Source organism: Micromys minutus, assembly GCF_963924665.1.
Source record: "Micromys minutus genome assembly, chromosome: 30".
NCBI lineage: Eukaryota > Metazoa > Chordata > Mammalia > Rodentia > Muridae > Micromys > Micromys minutus.
This window is the reverse complement of record NC_137965.1, coordinates 19,134,466-19,155,354: the sequence shown is the minus strand read 5'-3', so window position 1 is coordinate 19,155,354 and position 20,889 is coordinate 19,134,466. Positions and strand designations below refer to the sequence as shown.

Below are 20,889 nucleotides of genomic sequence, written 5' to 3'. Positions count from 1 at the left end.
TACCATTAGCCCTTAAGAGTCATCTTTGGCTTCTTCCCTTCTCCTACAACCACATCTTTGCTGGGATGAGAGCATCCTTCTTCAGCCTTCTCTAACCAGTCTAAAATTCCTCCCTCTCTATACCTAACCTTCCATGCTGCATTTTTTTCTCTTGGTTCTTATAACATCTAAATTTTACTCCCTTGCTTTGTGTTTATGATTCATCTATTAAAATATAAATTCCACAAAGTCAAAAATGTTAAATAAACAAATAAATAACTTCTAAATCTTTAGTTTCTAGTCACTGACTAATGCTTGGCATATAGTAAATATTCAAAACCCTTTGAACAAATCATTGCATTTCAGACCATCCAAGGCAATTATGCAGAACACAGATATCTGGGATTGTCACCTGGGAGAGACTCTACACAAAAGATTTTATTACCACAAATATATAAGTGCTTATATATCCCAAGAAGTAAGTGAGGTTGCCCTGGGAGTCAAATAAAGAGAACCAGACTGTGGGAAGAAACCTACAGAACTTTTAGTAGCTATCGCTTTATTAATAGCACAATTGGCTACCCACTCAGTACCCACTTTTCCCTAGTTAAATTACCAATTTGCTCCTTCTTCCTCCTAGAAAACAGGGTGCTAAAACCCCAGTCTTTATCTCTGAACTTAAGTGAAAGAATGCTTTATTGCTTTAGCTGTTTGAAATTGGCTTCCTGTTCCAAGGAGGCAAAAACATCCTGATAATGAAATGAAATAAATTTTTCTATGAAATAATGCCCACTTTTCTTAAGTATTTCTGCAAGTCATCTATACACACCCTCCTGGATTTTTACATCTCAGACTTTTGGACCTTTGATCATGCCCACTTATTGTTAGTGTGTGAGTCTGAAATTTGTCTCTCCTGCAGTAGGACACGGCAGATTGACAAGCCTGCTTTTAACCTCTAAGCTATGGCCCCATCAGAGACATTCAAGAGGCACCTTTTCTCCAGATACTAACCTCGACATTATATTCACTTCAATGTCACTTTCTCAAATGATTCCTCAAAACCAGTCAGATCGAAAGTCTTTAGCAGTGTTGTCTATAGCACTTAGCACATACTTTTTAGTATACCTATATAGAATGGTGACTGCTTTGAACGGTAAACTGCATTAACCAGGTACAGTTCTAAGTACTGAAGTTTCGAGTAACACTTTAAATTCTCACAAATCCTAAGGGATGAATTCCAATCCCATTTTGCAGACTGGAAAAACAAAGTGTGCACGCACAAAAAATTATAACCATTCGCCCACGTGTTGCTGGTCTAGTACTCTGCAGAAGCGCGATTAAAGCCAAGGTAGCACTTAGGGATGCATACACTTACACATACACGCAAAAAAAATTTAACCTCTTTAAAGTTCTAGAATTAAATCCTAAAACACTCCGCTCTGGGGGTGCCTGAAGGGTGTAAGGGAGCCCTGCTTAATCAACAACCTACCTAGCCCTTTCCAAAAGTTACGTGTCTAAAGCATGGCTCATGTCGCTGTGATAGCCCAAGATGCTCTAAAGGTGAGTGGAAAAGGAAGGCGCTGCAATTCACTCCAGGTAGCGGAGGGAGGAACTGGGAAACAGGAGACAGCTCGCCCCGCCCGCCCCGCCCGGCCCTCCCACCCCTGCCCCAGCGCGTAACAGAGCGGGGAGCCAGCCTGCCAAGGGCGTGTCACCGCCCGGAAAGCAGGGAGCGCGGCGGCGTGGCAGGAGAAGATACAACCCGGGACGGCCCTTGAAAGATTAGGAGCACATGGGCCTGAAGGAATGGCGCTGACAGCAGCCCCCGCGCCGGGCCACACGGCGTCACCTTCGCCCCAATGGCCGCCACTAACATCTGGGCGGCCCTGCCAGCCAAGAAGCCGCCACTGCGCAGGCGCGCCCGAGAACCAGCAGGTGGGCGGGGCCACAAGCCGGAAGTGCCCTTTACTACCGACCCTTCCGGAAACCCTGCTGACCGGAGCTGCCTGGAGTTCCTGCCTCAGTGTGGAACCTCGGGTTGCTCGGCAACCGATGAGAGCGCGACTGACTCGCTCCAGGTTCCCGGGAGAAACCCTAGGTTACCAGCGACCTGCTGCTGGGGTCCCCTCGCCTCCCGCCCACTTCCCCGCGAGCCGCGTCCTCTCGGGTCGCAGCATCCCTGCCCTTGGCATTACTTACAAGTCTCCGGCTACGACGACTCCTTAGCCCCCACCTGCTTTAGAGCCTACCTTCACCGAAGGGAAGGCGGCTCGACCCCCAACATGGCGTCGGCAATGACAGACCGTAACCGGGCGTCAGGCACCTACACCTACACCAGCAGGCCTCGGGCCGTGCCTTGCCAGCGCCGCCGCTATCGGGACAGCATTTTGCAGCCGTGAGTGATCAAAGTAGCTCCTCTCTGGTCTCCATCCCATCTGCTTTCCCTTGTGTACACAACTATGTGGTTAAACAGTGGCACAGCTGATCTAAGCCATGACATGTTCACATACATATTCTTTCTTAATCCAAGTTGGTATCATCACTGCATCATGCAGATAAGGAAAGTGAAATCGAGAGGATAGCGTGTACCGAATGAGAGAGCCAGCCACATAAAGTTCCTTTCACAGCAATCTGGGTGGAATTAGGTTAGCCCTCCATGCAGGACCACAAAACATACTATTACCCTAGTGAATGTTTGCAAATATTCAGGCAATAAACACTACAGAGTTTATAGTTCTCAGAGTTCTTTCTATAAGCTTCAAGTTTTGGAATAGCAGGGCTTCAGAATGCAAGCTTCGTGGTAGCTACACCTTTCGCTCACCTTGTAACTCGAAGTGGTGATTTAGCACTGGTAACTCTCAGCTAGGCCTGAGACATACCTGTTTTCCCAGAGGCAGAAGCAGTAGGGATGTCTGTAACTAGTTGATTTTTATGTTGAAGTAAAATGTTGACTTAACATAACATTTTTATGTTGAAGTAACGTGTGTCAAAGGAATGCAGAAACCTTAGTGAACTGTTTCATGAAAGTGGTTACTTACAAAGTAGATTGAGACCCTTAACCATAAGACTGGGTTATCTTCCATGATACCCTTGTCAATAAGCAAACCCTGGGGGGGGGGGGGGGGTATCATTAGCTAGCCTTGCTGGTGAGTGACTATATATAACCACGTCCAAAGACTCGTTCTCTTTAAGTCAGGATACCTCTGTTCTACAAAGTCTTCAGTCCAATCTTGTTCAAAAGTTTCTACATTGACCATAGTAAAAAAGTTTTCCAGATAACACATGGCTAGCCTGGATAACGATGTGTTTAAAAGGAGCAAAATTACACATTATCTTGATTAGGATATGACTGGGCTGAAGCCCAGTTTTATATTTAGATATGAGAAGCCAATTTTACTAACACAGAAAGGGCACTATCTCATTTTTCTTTTACCTCCGAGAAAGTTAAAATTTTAAAAACAATACAAGCCAGATGTGGTTCAAGGGCTTCTGCCTTTTTGTAGCTCAGTAAATTATAAAACTGAAAAAAAAAAAAAAAAAAAAAAAACATTTGAATCCAGGTTTTCTTGTTTACAGACAAGTTTTAACAGAATGGGCATCCCTAATCTGGAAACCTGAAACTTTCTACATGTATATGTGAGTGCTTCTTTGTGTACGTGCATGGGAGTGCAGGTGTCAGTGGACCCCAGAAGGGGTTATCAGAGCCCCTGGAGCTGGAGGGCTGGGAGCTACCTATCATAGGTGCTGGGGACCAAACGCTGCTCCTCTGCAAGAGTAATATGGGCTTCTAACTCTTGAGCAACCCTGCCAGTCCCCAAACCTGAAGATGTTTGCCACAGTGCCACATCCGAAAGTGCCACGTAAGACATTATGGTCACTCACTAGTCATAGTCAGAATACAGGTACAGTAAAAAATACTGTGTGTAATTCTCTCCAGGCTATGTATGTAGGCATATATGAAGCATGTTTACATTTGAGTCACTTAGATACAAACTGAGAAAAAAAAAATCTGAAGTATTTCTAGTCCTAAGTATTTCAGCTGAGAGTACTCAGCAGATTACAAACACATACAGTTAAACTCACCCATAGGCTTATGCCCAAACCAAAATGTGACTGCCTTGTTTTACAAATCTCTTAGTAAAGCACATGTAAACCTTTTAGTATTTTTAATTCAAAGAAATGAAAAAATTGCACTATGCCTTTTGTCTGACACGACCAAGTGAAGCCTAACACTGTCATGGCAGACAGAATATTGATGGCTTCTGAAGACATCCTCACATAATCCCCAGAACCTATGAACGTATTACCTTGTGTGGTCAAACACTCTTATTAGTATAGTTAAATGTCAGATGTTAAAACGAGAGCATCATGGACCGTCTTAGTGAGCCCACACAAGTGGAAGGAGACAGGCTGAGTCGGAGGAGCTGTGAGGACAGAAGCAGAGGCTGGAGCAGGGCTCTATGAGTTTCCTGGCTGGTTGCTATGATCAGATACTGCACAGATGCAAACCTAACAGAGGAAGAGTTTATTTTGGCTTCCAGTTCAAAGGGATGCAGTACATCATAGCAGGGAAAGTGACAAGGCTGTTTGACATCATGTTTGCAGTCACAAAGCAAAGACAGATGGCTGCTGATCAGCTTGCTTTCCCCTTCTAATTCTGTATGGCACTCCAGTGTGGAATGATGCCATCGGCATTGTCTGTCCACAAACCCGCCCTACAGAAGGTTCTAGAAGGAAAACTCCACCCCAAATAGTTTAGTTAAACACAAGAAATAAATAATTCTGCACCAGCAAAACCAAAGGAAAGGAAGAAAAACACACACACAAACTACCATCACCACCACCAGCAGCAACAAAATAACAGGCGTTCCATCATGTTATTAGCCACTAACTAGACAGTTTAAAGAAGGAGTTATAGGAAAGCAAGGAGAGAATGTATGTTGTTCTCTTAATGATATAAAGACTTGCTCACCTTCCAGTGGCCTGTTATATCTCTGAAGATGGGCAGGGCTTGGCCAAGGGCTGCCAAGCTAGCAAAGGCCTCACCCTTGCTTCAACCTCATGTCTTTGCCTAGTCTAAACTAGGCACACACACACACACATACATACATATATATATATATATTTAATATTGTATATTTGTATATTGATATTGTATATTTGATTTGTATATTTAATCCTAATTTTAGTTCATTTTTTTATATTTTCATACCAGTGATGTAAATTTTCTTAGTCTAAATATACAAAAAATTGAAGCCCTGTCCTGTAAGGTTTAACATGCAGATGGAATTGTAGTAAAACGTTTTAATTCAGATTTAAAGAGACCTCTGCAATGGGAGTTGTTCCCATTTATTAAAACACTGCTATTGCGCCAGTTATTGTAGCTGTTGCTACAGCTCTGAGAAGCAGGTGACGTTGCTTTCATTTCCTGAGGTTGTGCAACTAATGGGTTATAGCCAGTCTATACACAGATTTATCTGACAGTGCCATGGTTTCTTCCTTCTAGACCAGTTGTGGACCAGTTAGTTGTACATGGAAGCAGTTAGGATCTTTTTAAGCCAGTCGATATGCAGTACCTGGTATGTGTGTCAGCATGCTAGAATCTTATGAAAAAAGACGGTGCCATTACCCTTACGAGTGTGCCAAATATTGAAAAAAAACAGGCACTAAAACATGTCACTACTACATCAAGAGAGAAACAAGGCATGCTGGGAGGGCGTAGAAGGCCATCATCCCTGTTGGGAATTGGGGTGTGGAGTGTAGAAGGAGCTGAAGAAATAGCCAAATGAATTTGGAGATTAGGAGAAGAAATCACATATTCAAAAATTCCATAAAAGAGAGTGAAAGAATGATAGATAGATAGATAGATAGATAGTAGATAGATAGATAGTAGATAGATAGATAGATAGATAGATAGATAGATAGATAGATAGATAGATAAGAATGGATGGACAGACAGATGGACACAGAAAGAATGAAGTCAAGTCTGTTTGAAGACTCTGAAGACCACAGGGAGGGCAGGAGGAGGGAGACTCATGTAGGCATGGGGAAGTGGCAAGGCAAGATGTGTGTGTCAGCAGAGGCTGCAGTCCGCTTTCCCTTTTGTACTAGTGCTGCTGGACACAAGGCCAGAGGAGGAGATAAGGTGATAGCTGGGGGGGGGGGTCACATTATCCTCATTGTTGGTTTTCAGCTTACAAAGGTGGAGTACTCTTAGAGAAACAGCAGGAACTAAATGTGAGTGAAGACCGTCATCTCCTGCTCACTTTTAGATGTTCTCTGTTGTTCTTTCTCTATTCATATAAATGGCCATATATATAGAAGAGATTTCTTTCTAAAACAAAATTGAAGTAGTATATATTATTCTGCAGTTTTTCTACTATTTTCCTTTTTGTACATGAACATGCATATTCAAAAAAGCACCTAAGAGTCCATTCGTGCCTAGGGTATTCTTATGATGTATGTCTCAGCCCCCTCTGCCTGTCATTAGGGCAAACTATTTTACCCATTGTGTATGTGTTTTTCTGTACTTTTAATCAGGCTCACGTATTTATTTTTAAATTCATAACTTATTATGAACACACACAACACTCGTGTGTGTGTGTGTGTGTGTGTGTGTGTGTGTGTGTGTGTGTGTGTGTGTTACTGAACAGATACCAAGAAAACTAGCAGAGGAAGGAGAGGATTTATTTTAGCCACCAGAAGGAAGGTATGTGAGGAAACAGAGGTACTCACTTCATGGCCACCAGAAAGCAGAGGAGAAAATAACAGGAAGGAGTCAGAGCCATGAATCACCCTTCAGTGTCATACTGCTAATAACTTCATCCATTAAAACCAACTTTTTATAATTCCACTTCTCCATAGTCTGTTCAAATTTTGAATCTACTAGTGGTCTAAATTATTGATTGAGTCAAATCGCTTATGACCTAATCACCTCTGGAACATCACAGACACCTACAAGTCTGCTTCACTAATCTCCTAGGCGTCTCTCAATCCAGTCAGTCAAGTCGACAATCAAGGTGAACCATCACAGCTTATCTCCTAGCAACAACAACATACACAAGTTTGAACCTCTTCTGCCTTAATAATTGGAGTGCTCAGTTGTTTTCCATAGTATCATGGTAACTCAGAGTATCGGTGTAACCATCATTGTTCAAACCTCGTACTGTTGATAGATACTTGCTTTGCATCTAGCTGTTGCTACAGAGAGTGAGGTTTGGCAGACAACTATATATACTGGGCCTTTTACTTCTATGAGGCAGGTTCTTAGAAATGTGATCATTAAGCCATATGTATATGTATATTTGTATATGAGCAAATACAGTACACCTGTCCTCCAAGAATATTTAAACCAATACATTAATCCTTATCAATACTTGGTGCCATGGTTTTGTTGTCTTGATAGTGTCAACCTTATTTCCTTTATTATTTTAATTCATAGTAGGAGGCATTAACCAAGTCCGTACTACTTGGACAGTCTTTCTTCCAAAATGTCACTGGCTTCAGTGGATATGGAATACATTGAGGAAGAAATGTTGTTCCAGTCAGCTAAGAGGGTTTTTGGCAGTCCATGTAAAAGATGGTGACAGAGCAAGCACTGGACGGCAGTGAGGAGAATGCAGCGTGGACTTTGTAACTGTCTCTGGCTGTAGGGATAGGGAAGAGGAAGCAGTCATAGACGATTCCCAGCATTCTCCAGTCAGTGGCAGCTGTACAGCTGTAGTTATTGGCAGCGTCTAATGAAGTAGAAATCATCTGAAGGAATGAGAGGAGGGTAGTCCAGTTTGAATTTGCCTTCTAGACATCCTAGGACGATGTCTTTGGGCAGCTGGATATTCCTGGAGTTGAGAGCACTTAACTAAAAATAAAATAGAATTGTGTCGATGATAACTGAAGCTTTACACATGAATGAGATCATCTAAGGCAGGGGTTCTCAACCTGCGAGTCACAACTCCCACCATGAGGGCACATATGAGACATTTACATTACAATTCATAACAGTAGCAAAATTACAGTTATGAAGTAGCAAAGAAATAATGTTATGGTTGGGGTCACAATAGCATGAGGAACTATATAAAGGGTCACAGCATCAGGGGCTGAGGACCACTGCTCTATGGACAAAAGAAAGCCGAGCCTTTAGAAGTACAGAGAGTAGCTGGGAAACGACTGTAAGTAAGATTCTGGACGGAGCACATGGGGCTAGAAAAGAGAGTGCTCCCACACAGGAGCCGCCAGCTGAGCAGGACCCAGCCTGACACCAATTAGTATGGACAGAAAAGCATGCTGTGTGCTCAAGTTTGGGAGATGCTTCACTGCATCAGCAGCTCAGCCCCACTTGGGGTGACGTGTCATGGGTGTAGGTGAGTGTAGGCCTCACAGCTGTATACAGAAAAACATTGAAGGACTCCAGAGCAAAGTTGGCTTTCTTTAACACCTGATTCTTCTATTAAATGTGCATTTCAATTCCTGAGTAGAGCTTTCTTAGTCTTTTAGGACAGACTCCAATTTTTTGAGCCCTTTTTACAATTGTTGAGTAGTCCTAAGTATTTAAAGCCTAAACACAGCCCTGTGTCTTCCTAGGAAGGGGAATATGGACAGATTCATTTCTATTTTTCCTCGGTTCAATAGGAGTAATAGTTCCCAACATGAAATTACTGTAAGTAATAAATCAAATTCTTAGCTAGGCAGTAATGGTACATGCCTTTAATGCCAGCACTGGGAGGGCAGAGACAAGTGGATCTCTGAGCCTGGTCTAAAGAAAGAGTTCCAGAACAACCACAGGGAAACATATTACATAAACCATAGCTCTGTCTCCATATTTTCTGGACTGTACTACTATTTCCTTTGTATATTTGTATTTTACCTTATGTGTATGGGTGTTTGTCTGTGTGTGTGTATGTACATAGTGCCAGAGATACACAGTTCCATGAAACTGGAGTTACACTGGCAACCAACTGGCTCTTCTGAAAGGGTGAGTGCTCTGAAGGATTAAGCCATCTCTCTAAATCCTGTGAGATATTTTTCATCTAAATTCTTTTGAAACAGGTTCACTTAAAGAATACACACACACACACACACACACACACATACACACACACACACACTGTTCACTTAGAATTTTTTGTTTTACAGAGTTGAAGAACCTATGAATTATGGGAACATCATGTATGACAGAAGGGTGATCCGAGGCAACACCTACGCACTGCCCACAGGACAGGTGGTAAGCACACTGAGTGGCTGGCCTAGTTTAATCCTGTTGTTGCAACAAACACTGTGACCAAAAGCAGCTAGAAAGGGAAAAGGTTTATTTGGCTTACACTTTCAGGTCACAACCCCTCACTGAGAGAAGTCAGGACAGGAACTGAAGCAGAAATTGAAGCAGAAACCATGGAGAAAGGATTCCATCTGGCTTTCTTACCCAGCCTAGGGATGGTGCCTCCCACAGTGGGCTGAGCCCTTCACATCCATCATTAGTCCAAACAATCTCATGCAGACAAGGCCACAGGCAAATCCAATCTGAGTGGTTCCTCAGTTGAGCTTTTCTCTTCCCAGGTGACTCTGAATTTGTGTTAAGTTGACATTGAAAACTAACCAGGACAGTGGTCTAACACAGCTTTCATTCTATCTGTTGTGGAGATTAGTTGTATGTTTGTGTCAGATTTTAATCTGTCACCTAAAACATTTATAAAATGAAATAAAAATAAATTACTTAAAGAGTGGATTTTTTAAAGATCTAGAAGCTGGAGGTATGGGCCACGATATAGCAGTTGCCTGATATATGCGCAAGGCCTTCAGTTCAGTCCCCAACACCCCCCAAGTATATGTATGTTAATATGTATGTATATATGTGTGTAATGGGCATGTATTATGTGTGTGTGTTGTGTATGCATGTATGTGCATATATACACATGTGCATGGGCATGTGTGCATGTGCATATGCATGTATGTGCGTATGTATGTGGGTCTAGCAGTACTGGCAGGAGTTACTGTTTGGTGGGCCCAGAGCTTTAGGTGCAGACAGGTGAGCGTCACAGTGGCGTGGGCATGCTCTGCCGTGGAACTGTACACACACAGGGACGTAGATGTGGCACCAGTTCACTGATGCTGCCATGCCGGCTGCTGTCTCTGCAGTGTACCAAATAACGCTGTCTTCTGTAGTCTGGTCTGAGGGGAAATCCTTTCACCAGATAGTGTATTTCCAGCACAAAAAAAGAAAAGTAGTAACTTTTACATTATACATATTTCCACGATTATAAGTAATTACTAAAATAAACCCTATTTTGTTTTTAATTCAACAGATTCTAGTGACCCCTCTAAAAAATTCTAAACTTTGACTTTGGATTTTTGTACTAAATTGTTGCAGATCAATTTAAGCAGTTTACAGACATTGCTAGTGTGAGGCCACACTGGCTGTCATCAGACACATTTAGTTTTGTTTAGATTGTCTTATCTTCAACTACTGATATTATTTAATCTAAAAGTCTGAATTATGTATCTTTTCTTTACATGCTCAAAAACACAACACAGAACTCTGCATTGTTTTTGATTGGTTGGTGTTGTTTTGGCAGGGGGTTGAGGTTCTTCAAGGGGCTTGGAGGTTTCTATGTTTGTTTGGTTTGGTTTTTTGACACAGGGTTTCTTTGTGTAGAGAACTCTGTCCTGTAACTCTGTAGGCAGGCTGTCCTGAAACTCAGAGATCTGACTTCCTTGGCCTCCCAAATGCTGGGATTAAAGGTCTGCTTCACCACCACTGGGCTATTAAAATTTATAATATAGTTAATATTGTAATATAATAATGTAAATGAGTACACTGTAGCTGTCCTCAGACACAGGAGAAAAGGGCATCAGATCCCATGACAGATGGTTGTGAGCCACCATGTGACCATGTGATTGCTGGGAATTGAACTCAGGACCTCTGGAAGAACAGTCAGTGCTCTTAACCACTGAGCCATCTCTCCAGCCCTAAGTGTGCATTTGTTTTTGTTTTTTTTTTTAAACAAGCTTCTCTAGATAGTTTGGTACAGCCAGCTCAGGAAGATCCCACATATGGGATCTAGAATATTGTGCCATTTTAGCAGTGTCGTGCACACAATGTACTTAGAACAAATGTAAAAAAGTAAATAACCCTTTAAAAAATATTTATTCAAATAATTAGCACCTTACTATAACAATCTGCCCTAAAACTTCCCATTCCTCCTTCTTAGGACTGAAAATGCCCTAAGACACGTTCTCCGAAACCCTGAAAGACTCAAGGATGTAAGGCTGCAGGCTGGCCAGGGACTTTGAGACTCAGTTGAAAAGCAGCATGTGTTTCTGTGGTTCCTTTCTGTCTCTCCTGCATCATGCTCAGGAGGCCGAAGCCCATACCACTCACAGGCACAACCCCACGGGGAGAAGGGCAGGCCTGCAGACCCATACTTCAGCAAGACACAGAAAGAGAAGCTGTCCTGCCCCTCCCACAGTGTCAGTGAGACTGGGCAATAGGCAGCATTCCCACCCTCGAACAGCAGGACAGCACAAATCGCACATACTGAGCAAAAGAGTGCAACTCCAACCCCTGCCCTCCCCACCCCCAGGCACTGTCCACAGAAGGAGAGCAGGAAGCTGGGTTTCTGCCCTCACTCTGTCAGTGAGATAAGTAGTAGGAGATGACACATGTTGATGCCCTACTTTTTCTGATTGAGGTAACAAAACAGCAGGGAGCTAAATTTTTATTCTGTCGAAGAGAAACACATAGGAGCAGCCAGTGCTACTGCCCTTCTGCTCCTGCCTCATCCAGACACCAACATCAGCACCACTACACCATCACCCACTACCACTAAGGGGCTACTGAAAAGATTGAGTAGGGTGTGAAGTCTCACCACGTAAAGCTCCAAACCTAGCAATAGAGTTAGTTATTCATTATAAAAACCAACGTAGTCTCTTATGAGATAAGCAATGGCCGTACATGATGCTGCGGATGTAGGAACTGTGGGACTTCCAAAACAGTCTGAGATATTTTAACCAGAATTAAAAATTATGACTAATTTATGTCAATGATTAAGCATTGTAACAGTGAATTAGGGAATGTGAAAATGAACCGAATAGAAACTATAGAACTAAATACTAAAGTATCCAGAATAAGAAACTCATCACACAGTCAGCAGAGCATCTGAGGGAATACTAGAAGAAACCGCTGGATTCAGAAGAAAAGAAATCACAGAGAACACAAATATTTAAATAAATAATGCTTGGAAATTTCACAAACTTAGCAGCCTACTTAGGATTGAAGAGATTCAGGACACTGTAAGTAAACCCCAAGGAGAAATCAAGCTCAAGCCAAGCCACTTAGAATCTAACTTCCAGAATCTAAAAGGTCTTGAAAGGAGCTGGAGAGAAACACAGTGGTAGCTGATATTGGGTTTCCCAGCACTTTAATTGGCCAATGTCAAACCATTTATCTGAGCTCAAGGTTCCAGGAGACCAAGCAATTATTGAGAGGTGATCACAGGCTATTCAGAGCAAACTTCTGAATCTCCCATGTAAAGAAAGCAGCAGGAAGGCAGGGTTCCTAGCAGACTAGGTGGAGCTGTGTCTTTTCTTAACCTGTGGTCTCTGGATGGAGCCATTGAGATGCAAGATAGTAGAGAAAACAGCTGAAAGTACCTGAGCCCTGAAGGTTAACCAGATTAAAAGTGGATGCTGGGCGCTGGAGAGATGGCTCAGCACTTCTCTTCCAGAGGGCCTGAGTTCAATTTCCAGCAGCCACATGGTGGCTCACAACCGTCTGTAATGAGATCTGATGCCCTCTTCTGGTGTGTCTGAAGACAGTGACAGTGTGCTCACATAAATTAATAAATAAATAAATCTTTAAAAAAAAAAAAGTGGATGCCAGAGGGGAGTACAACTCAGTAACAGAGTTCTGGGCGGAAAGGCAGGATCCCTAGCTCTGCCCACTCTACATGAAATTATAAGCACTCATGATGCCCACAGAAATGCAAGGAAAAGAATGGAGAGAAATTTAAAACAATGAACAGAAAGAAAACAAAAATGGCAGTTTATAACCTATCATCCTATATGGTCTTATCAATGGTTTTGTTAAACATAAATAGTCTAAATCAATTAGAAGTTGGCAGATATTAGAAACATGGTCCAACTACAGTCTATATGTAAGAAAAATCTCCGATTATAATTATGTCAGAAGTAAAAGGAAGAAGATATATACAAACATTAACTCTTATGTAAAGATTTATTTTTTAGATTTTGTGTGTGTGCTGGCATGTAGGTGCCATTGAAGGCCAGAAGCACAGATCTGGAGCTGGAGCGTGGTTGTAAGCTACCTGAGAGAGCGGCACAAGTTAATTACAAATAAAATACACAATGTAATTGGACAGGTTTACTCAAGATACCTAAAATACAATGCAGAGAAATCATGTTAAAAGCTGTAAGAGAAGAACAACCCAACCACAGACATATCAGAAAAACATCAGATCTTGTAGTACCAAGGAAGTGTTTGTTCATGAACCCAGAAAGACCTGTCAGGAGCCAATCCAGTGCAGTTACACCAGGCTGGTCTTTATCTGCACTAGCTCAGGCTTAATGGGTGTTTGAGCTTTTTCTCCAGGACAGGGTTTTCTAGAAAGCAGCAAGCAAAGGGTGAGTGTTTCTAGCCTTGCAAGTGTGATGCTACTGTGGTCTTTAGCAAGTTGGTTAGTGCTGGGAACCAAACCATACTTTCCTCATAATTGGTGATTGTTAGGGGGTGGGGAGGCTTGTGACCTAAAGGTGCAGATTTGTTGTGAATTAACCTGGAAATGGTGCTAAATGCTGAATTTGTTGGAGGAAAATAACCTGGAATCACAGGTCTTGTTAGGGGTAGCCTAGAAACTAGAGCTAGGCTCAGGTTTTGTTAGCTAGGGTTAACTTGGAAACTGATACTCAGTACTGACCTGTTAGTTTACTTAAGTTTAAACTTAGGTTAGGTTTGCTAAAATGGAGTCTGAACCCAAAAACTTTGGTCTCTCAATTGCTCTTCAGCAACCCTAAAGGCCAGGATGCATGGATGATACTTTAATCCCTGAAAGAAATAACTGCCAGCCCAGGTGGTTGTCTCCAGGAAATTTGTCTTCCGAGGTTGATGATGAAATCAGGACATTTGAGGGCAATTCAGCACTTGAGAAGCTACTTAAAGAATACTGTACTCAGTGGAGGAAGACAGTCTCAGGAAAAGAAAATCTCCAGCAGAAATAGATTAACAAAGGAATTCATCATGTCCAACCCAGTAAACAAGAAAGCCCCTAACACCAATTGATAAAAACCTACCTCCAACAAAACAGCCAATAAAGTCACAAGAATTAGTAAACAGCCCTCAATAACCTCATATGTAAATGGATTCAACTCACCAATAAAGAGCTATAGACTGGCTGGTTGGATTTTAAAAATTATATTTCTATTATCTGTTATATCCAAGAAATAGTTCACTGATCAGAGGCTAGAACCAAAGAATGAAGTCAGTTTAAGTAGAAGCCAAAAATAAGCTGGCACAGGTGGCTCTTTTGGTATGTAATAAAGCCAACTTCGAACCAAAGAAGAGATAAAGAGATGCACATTAACAAAGGAGGTAGTTCACCAAGATGCAACAGTTATAAATACATATGTGTCAAATGTTTTGTAAAACAAATACAGATGAGCATTAAAAATCCTTACAGGTCCTGCCGCAATAAGAGTAGATGGTCTCAGTACCCCGCTCTCATCTCTAGATAGGTTATTAAAACTAACCAACTTGGGGTTAAACTGTACCATAGATCAAATGGTCCTAACACTGACAGGATATTTATCCAACAAAATGGAACAAGCACTCCCTCCAGCAACCCCTAGACTTTCTCTGAAGTGAACCACATTCTAGGTCACAAAGAAAGCCTTAATAAATACAGAAGTGATATGACTAGTTTGGAAAGTGTTATTAAAGCTATATTTTGTTTCTCTAATTTCAGTACTATCTGATTTTTTATTATGGTTTGAATTATTCCCCTTTCCAATGTTTATACATTCATTAAATTAAACATTTTAAAATAATAAAACAATACAAAAGAATTCAGACAATTTTGTTCCTTATCAGATTATCGTGGAATAAAAGGGGGTAAAACCCCACTGAAATAAATTCTTAAAGACTGAACAACACACTTTTTAATACCCTAGCTGCTCTATAGAAATCTGAAAAGCAGTTATGAGAGCAAGTTTATAGCTAAATTAGATCAAGAGAAATGGGACATGGTGACATGTGCCTGTAGCACCAGCATTTGAGAGCTAAGCAGGAGCAACATCAAGAGTTCAAGTCCAGATTTTGTATACATAGGGAGTTCCAGGCCAACCTGGGTTACAAAGTAAAATGCCTGTCTCAAAACAACAGCAGCAACAAGCAAAAATCTCAGATAAGTGATGATGTGCCTCAAGAATGAGAACAAGAGCAAGCCAAAGCTAAAAGTGGTAAGTGACAGAAATAAAGACCAGGTCAAAGGTCAGTAAAGAGACTCCATCAACCCAAAGTTCTTGCAAGGACAGACAGACTCTAACCAAACTAACCAGAAGAAAGAGAAAAGCCAATTAATAAAACTAATACAACTGGGAGTTTACCAAAAGATTCCTGTGAAATCTGGATAATCATTGGTGAATACTTTGAAAAAATGTGTGTTTTGTTTTTCTAATGAAAATTCTTGGGTCTGGAGAGAGATGACTCATTATTTAAGAGCAGTGGCTGGTTTAAATATATTGTTGAATAAGATTTGCAAGAATTTTATTGGGAAATGTCTGTGTTCATCAGGGAGGGAAATTGTTCTATAGTTTGCTTCTTGTGTGTCCTCATCTGGCTTTGGCCTTGGGACCTCACTGCCTTGTGATATTCCTCCATTGTATTTTATAGACAACTTTGAGGATTGTTGAAAGGCCCTAAAAACTATTTATTTAATTTGTTTCCTGCACCAACACGGCAGCTCAATCATATGTAAGTCCAATTCCAGAGGTCTAATACCCTCTTCTGGCTTCTGAAGGCACTAGGTAATTAATGATGCCCAGTAATTATATATAATTAAAGTGAAATAATGAGAAATCTAAAAAATGGATAAAAACACAAATGACCTATACAGGTTAAGTCACAAAGAGATGAGTAATTTACACAAACCTATAACACATAATGAGATTGAAGCAGTAATAAAGTTGCCCCAAAGAAAAGGTAAGGGCTAGATGGGGTCACTGCCAAATTGTCCCAAACCTTTAAGAAAGAGCTGAGCAGCGCTTCTCAAAGTAGTTACAACATGAAGACGATCATACCTGCTCTAGAAAGCTGTGTTCTCTGATGCCAGAGCCAGGGGAGGACATAACAAAGAAACAAACCAGTTTTTTGGTGAACACATGATATTTATCAATAAAACTCCTGCAAGCTGTATTCAACAACACATTAAAAAGATGTGCCCTGTGATCAAGGTGGTTTCACCCCAAGGAAGCAAGATTGATCCAGCAGTTGCAAATGATTGACGTAAATGGATGTGTGGGCAGAAGACATAAGATCACTGTGTACAGAGAACACCTTTGGGCTCAGCTCCTTCCTGATGAAGAGGAGAACACCCATAGCATAATAAATGTATACCCAGCAAGACACTAAAGGAGAACACTAAAGACATCCCTCTAAAATCAGGAGCTAGGTAAGGACATCAGCTCTTATTCAATATAATACACAGTGTCTTACCTAAAGCATAAAGCAAGAGAGAGAAACAAAAAGAGCATGTGCAGGAAAGGACCAAGTCAAAGTTCCCCATACTTCAGTGACCCTAATGATGCCACCAGAGACCTGATAAACACTTTCAGCAAAGTATCAAGATACAAAAATCATCAGCTACCACCAAAATCAAGACCAACACAACAATAACAAACTTGCAGAGAAAGAAATCAGGAAAAACTTCCATTAACAACAGCCTCAAGCACAGAAAGATACTGAAGGAAGAGAAAGAAATTAGAAGTTAACAGTGCAGTACAGGAAGACATATTAGGCTCATTGATTGGCATAATAATGTAGATACATTTGTTATCAAAGGTGGTCTAAAGATTCTGTGTAATTCTCATCAAAATCTCAATCACATTCTTAGCAGAAATAGAAAAACATTACTAAAAGTTTTGTGGAATCACCGCAGACCTCAAATGCTAACACCATCCTAAGTAGAAAGAGCGGGGACAGTTGGGGTGCCGAGGCACAAGGGTCATGAGGTTAAGGTTGGTCTGAGCTATGCAGGGAGCCTCGTTTCAAAGAAGCAATGAGGAGATGATTGCAAATGGATGGATTTAAATGTGACGTATAAAAGAATTTGTATGATCCTGGGAAGGTGGCTTGCATCACACAGAAACAAAGTTGGACTGATGACAAACCTTGTAAGGAAATGGAAGGGCAAGCCACAAAACTTTACAAACCACACTCCAGCAGATAAACAGCGTGCTCACGAAGGACTTATAATGAAAATATATAATTCTCAAAACTTGAAAGCCAAAAAATATGCAAACCAACTAGAAACTGTCAAAAGTTGTGAGCCAGAGAGAAGATAATGCTGACAGACACATCAAACGAGTAGCCATTAGGGATGTGTGATTTTATGCTGTGGTGACATGGTTACTGCACACCTATTACCGTAACACAAACATTTAAAAACTGACAGTGGGGCTTCAAGGGTCTGTGGAAATAGATATGTTTGAACTTAAAATCTCATCTATAGATATCAGATAGAAATTGAAACTTTCTACATATAGGCCTGCATATGAACATTTATAGCAACTTGTAGTGTCGTATTCTTAATGTTTTCTTAATTCTTAATTAAGAATTCTTAAGTCTTAGTTCTTGTGTGTCCATCCAACCAACTTGTACTCATGGAAGACAGAGTTGTGGGGTGGGGTGCTGGAAAGGTGGCTCAGCAGTTACGAGGAGCTGAGTTTGTTTCCTAGCACCACTGTTGGGTGACTCATGACTACTTGTAGCTCCAGCTATGTGGTAATCAAATGCCCTCTTATAAACCCCAACACCTGCATACACACACGCACACACATAATTAAAAATAAACAAGTAGGGGCAGACAGGTGGGTTACTGGGACATGATGACATCCTAGATGACTCAGGAAAATACTTAGAAAAAAGCAAGTCACCTTCAAGGTGTTATGTGCTGTAGGATTCCTGTGTATAACATTTTAAAAAAATAAAATAGTTGGGCTGGAGAAATGGCTTAACAGTTAAGAGCACCAACTACTCTTCTAGAGGTCCTGAGTTCAAATTCCAGCAACCATATGGTGGCTCACAACCATCTGTAATGGGATCTGATGGCCCTCTTCTGCTGTGTCTGAAGACAGCTACAGTGTACTTATATAAATATATCCCAAATCAAAGAAATGACAGATATGCTCATTATCATAATCTGATCTCTATATATTGTATATGTGTGGTGAAATGTCACACTGTGACCTGTAAACATGTGCAGTTCCTCTAGGTTGATTAAAGGTAAAAACAGTCAGGAAAGAGTCTGTCTGTAAGTGTGAGGACTTGAGTCTGATCTCCAGGCCCCACTAAAAAATGCTGGGCATAGGGGAGTACACATGATATCCCTGAACTGGGAAGGTGTAGACAAGAAGATCCCCAGGGCCCACTGGCCGCCAGTCTAGCCTAATGGGTAGACTCCAGGCCAGTGAGAAACCCTGCCTCAGAGGTGGTGTTGGCATTTCTGAGGATGACACCCACGGTTGTCCTCTGGCCTTTGTCCATGTGGTGTGGCACATGTACTACAAGCCCATATTTACAGACATGAACTTGCACATACACAAATATACAGCCATACACAAGATTTAAAATTTTAATATTAAAACTTTTTTTCATTCAAAATCCTATCCAATTTCCCTCTTTCAAGATTATGTTGAGTTAAAGCAGACAGTGTTTCCAGCCCCTCTAATCAGCTTATTTTGGGTACTTGAAGAAGCTTTCATTGGAATAGGATGTTTTCTCCTTGAACTGAACTGATAAAAATGTAAGGGAAAGCTATTCCATTGAATTCAGATTTTAAAAAAACTAATGGTTTTCCATTTCTATACTGTTCACTAAAAGTTTACTGTAATATAATACACACACACACACACACACACACACACACACACACACACACACACACACACTTTACTAGGCATCAGAGGAATTGATGGTAAAAGTGCTTGATGAAGGGAAAATGGGGTCAGCTAGAACTCTGTCACCATGTGTCCCAGTGTACATTTGCTGTTAGCTTTGTGTCACCTGTCCACATTCCAGCAAAATGGCCCTCGTCACACCCTCGTCTCCTGAACAATCAGCAGCAGCCATTAGCTGACACAAGCTTTGCTGCTAGCCAGGAGTGGCTTAGTCAGTGGCAGCAGCTATCTGTTTTGGGAAGTGATGTCTGGTATCTCTAAGCCTTGTCTGTCCTTCTCAGCCCGGACAGCCTGATCCTCTAGAGCTTCAGCGACAGCAGCAGGCCAGGAGAAGGGCTCTTGCCAGAAAACGAGCCCAGGAGCAACTCAGACCACGAACACCTGAGCCCGTGGAGGGCAGAAAGCATGTGGATGTACAGACAGGTACATGACCACACCCCTGGCATCACAGTGCACTAGCTGTTCATGTCAGTCCGTTGGACCTTACATTTTACTTCCTTTTATAATGTTTCTGTATCCCATGTGTTTGTCAGTCCCTCCCTATTATATGGTAGGGAAGTCTGTTTGGTAAACAAATACATAGATCATATATCAGTATAGAGTCAGAAATACTGGAAGGAGGGATTTGGATTTGATAAAAAGAGTTTCCTGATTATAAATTCTCTTAGCCCTTTCCACATATTATGTCTGTGAGGATGACTGTTGCCGTGACAAAACACAACAACCAAGGCAACTTGGGGAGGAAAGGGTTTATTTGGCTCACACTTCCATATTGTAGTCTATAAGTCCTGACAGGAACTCAAGCAGGGCTGGAACCTGGAGGGGCTAGTGCAAAGGCCATGGAGGGATGCTGCTTACTGGCTTACATCCCAATGGCTTGCTCAGCCTGCTTTCTTATAGAACCCAAGACCACCTTCCCAGTGATGGTACCACCCACAATGGACTATGCCCTCCCCTGTCAATCACTAATTAAAAAAAAAAAAATACCCTAGAGAATTGCCTACAGTCAAATCTTACGGAGGCATTTTCTCAATTGAAATTTCTTCCTCTCAGATGACTCCAAGCCTGTGTCAAGTTGGCAAAAAAATAGCCAGCACAATTTCAAAGTAGGATTATTACTCCCAACCCAACATGAGTCACTTTTCAGGGCTGACAAGAGCGCTGAAGCTCTGTGTAGACATCTTACTTGTCCTTTAGGAAGAACAAACCTACACGTTTTCAGTCATCTGCCTTCACACTGGCCTGTCTCCTTTGCTCTCTGTGACTTTGCACATAGTGCCTCTAGAGCAGGTTCCAGGATTCCCTGCTTGTCTCCTCTCAACTGCAGAGACTTTTCTTAGGGGAGCTGAGGCGGCCCTGACTGCGTGTGTCCATAACACAGAACCCTGAGTGAATGTGTAAGCAGCACATGAAGTTCTTAGTAAATGTATATTGTTGACATGGACTTTCAGACCCACAGCAAATTGGCAAAGCCTTCTGCTCTGAGTGTGAATGTTGAGAGTGTGCAAGTATGTGTTTACAAGTGATTGACCAGTGTGTGCAGAAACAAGCAACTGCAGCTTTCTCCTCCCAGATGTTCACAGCTTGATACTCCTTGCTACAGACACTCCTACTGAGACTAGCTAACCACTTCCCACCCCATCCCATGATGTGCATAAGAAATGTGCTGAGACTCTGGGTTGCTGTGATAGTAGGTGCCACTCCATCAGAGTGGGCATAGCCTGCCTG

The 20,889-nt window shown here is 41.7% G+C and overlaps 1 protein-coding gene across 3 annotated transcripts in view; it reads left to right on the top strand.

The window, feature by feature from the left end:
- The first annotated feature begins 1,736 nt into the window (after positions 1 to 1,736).
- RSPH3 (radial spoke head 3) overlaps positions 1,737 to 20,889 on the top strand; it is a 44,803-nt gene continuing 25,650 nt past the window's right edge. For all 3 annotated transcript variants that reach the window (XM_080941849.1, XM_080941850.1, XM_080941848.1), the window contains exons 1-3: positions 1,737 to 2,374; positions 9,112 to 9,199; positions 19,443 to 19,584. In XM_080941849.1, coding sequence (XP_080797975.1) covers positions 1,839 to 2,374; positions 9,112 to 9,199; positions 19,443 to 19,584 — 766 coding nt within the window. In that variant the 5' untranslated portion in view covers positions 1,737 to 1,838. The remainder of the gene's footprint in view (positions 2,375 to 9,111; positions 9,200 to 19,442; positions 19,585 to 20,889) is intronic.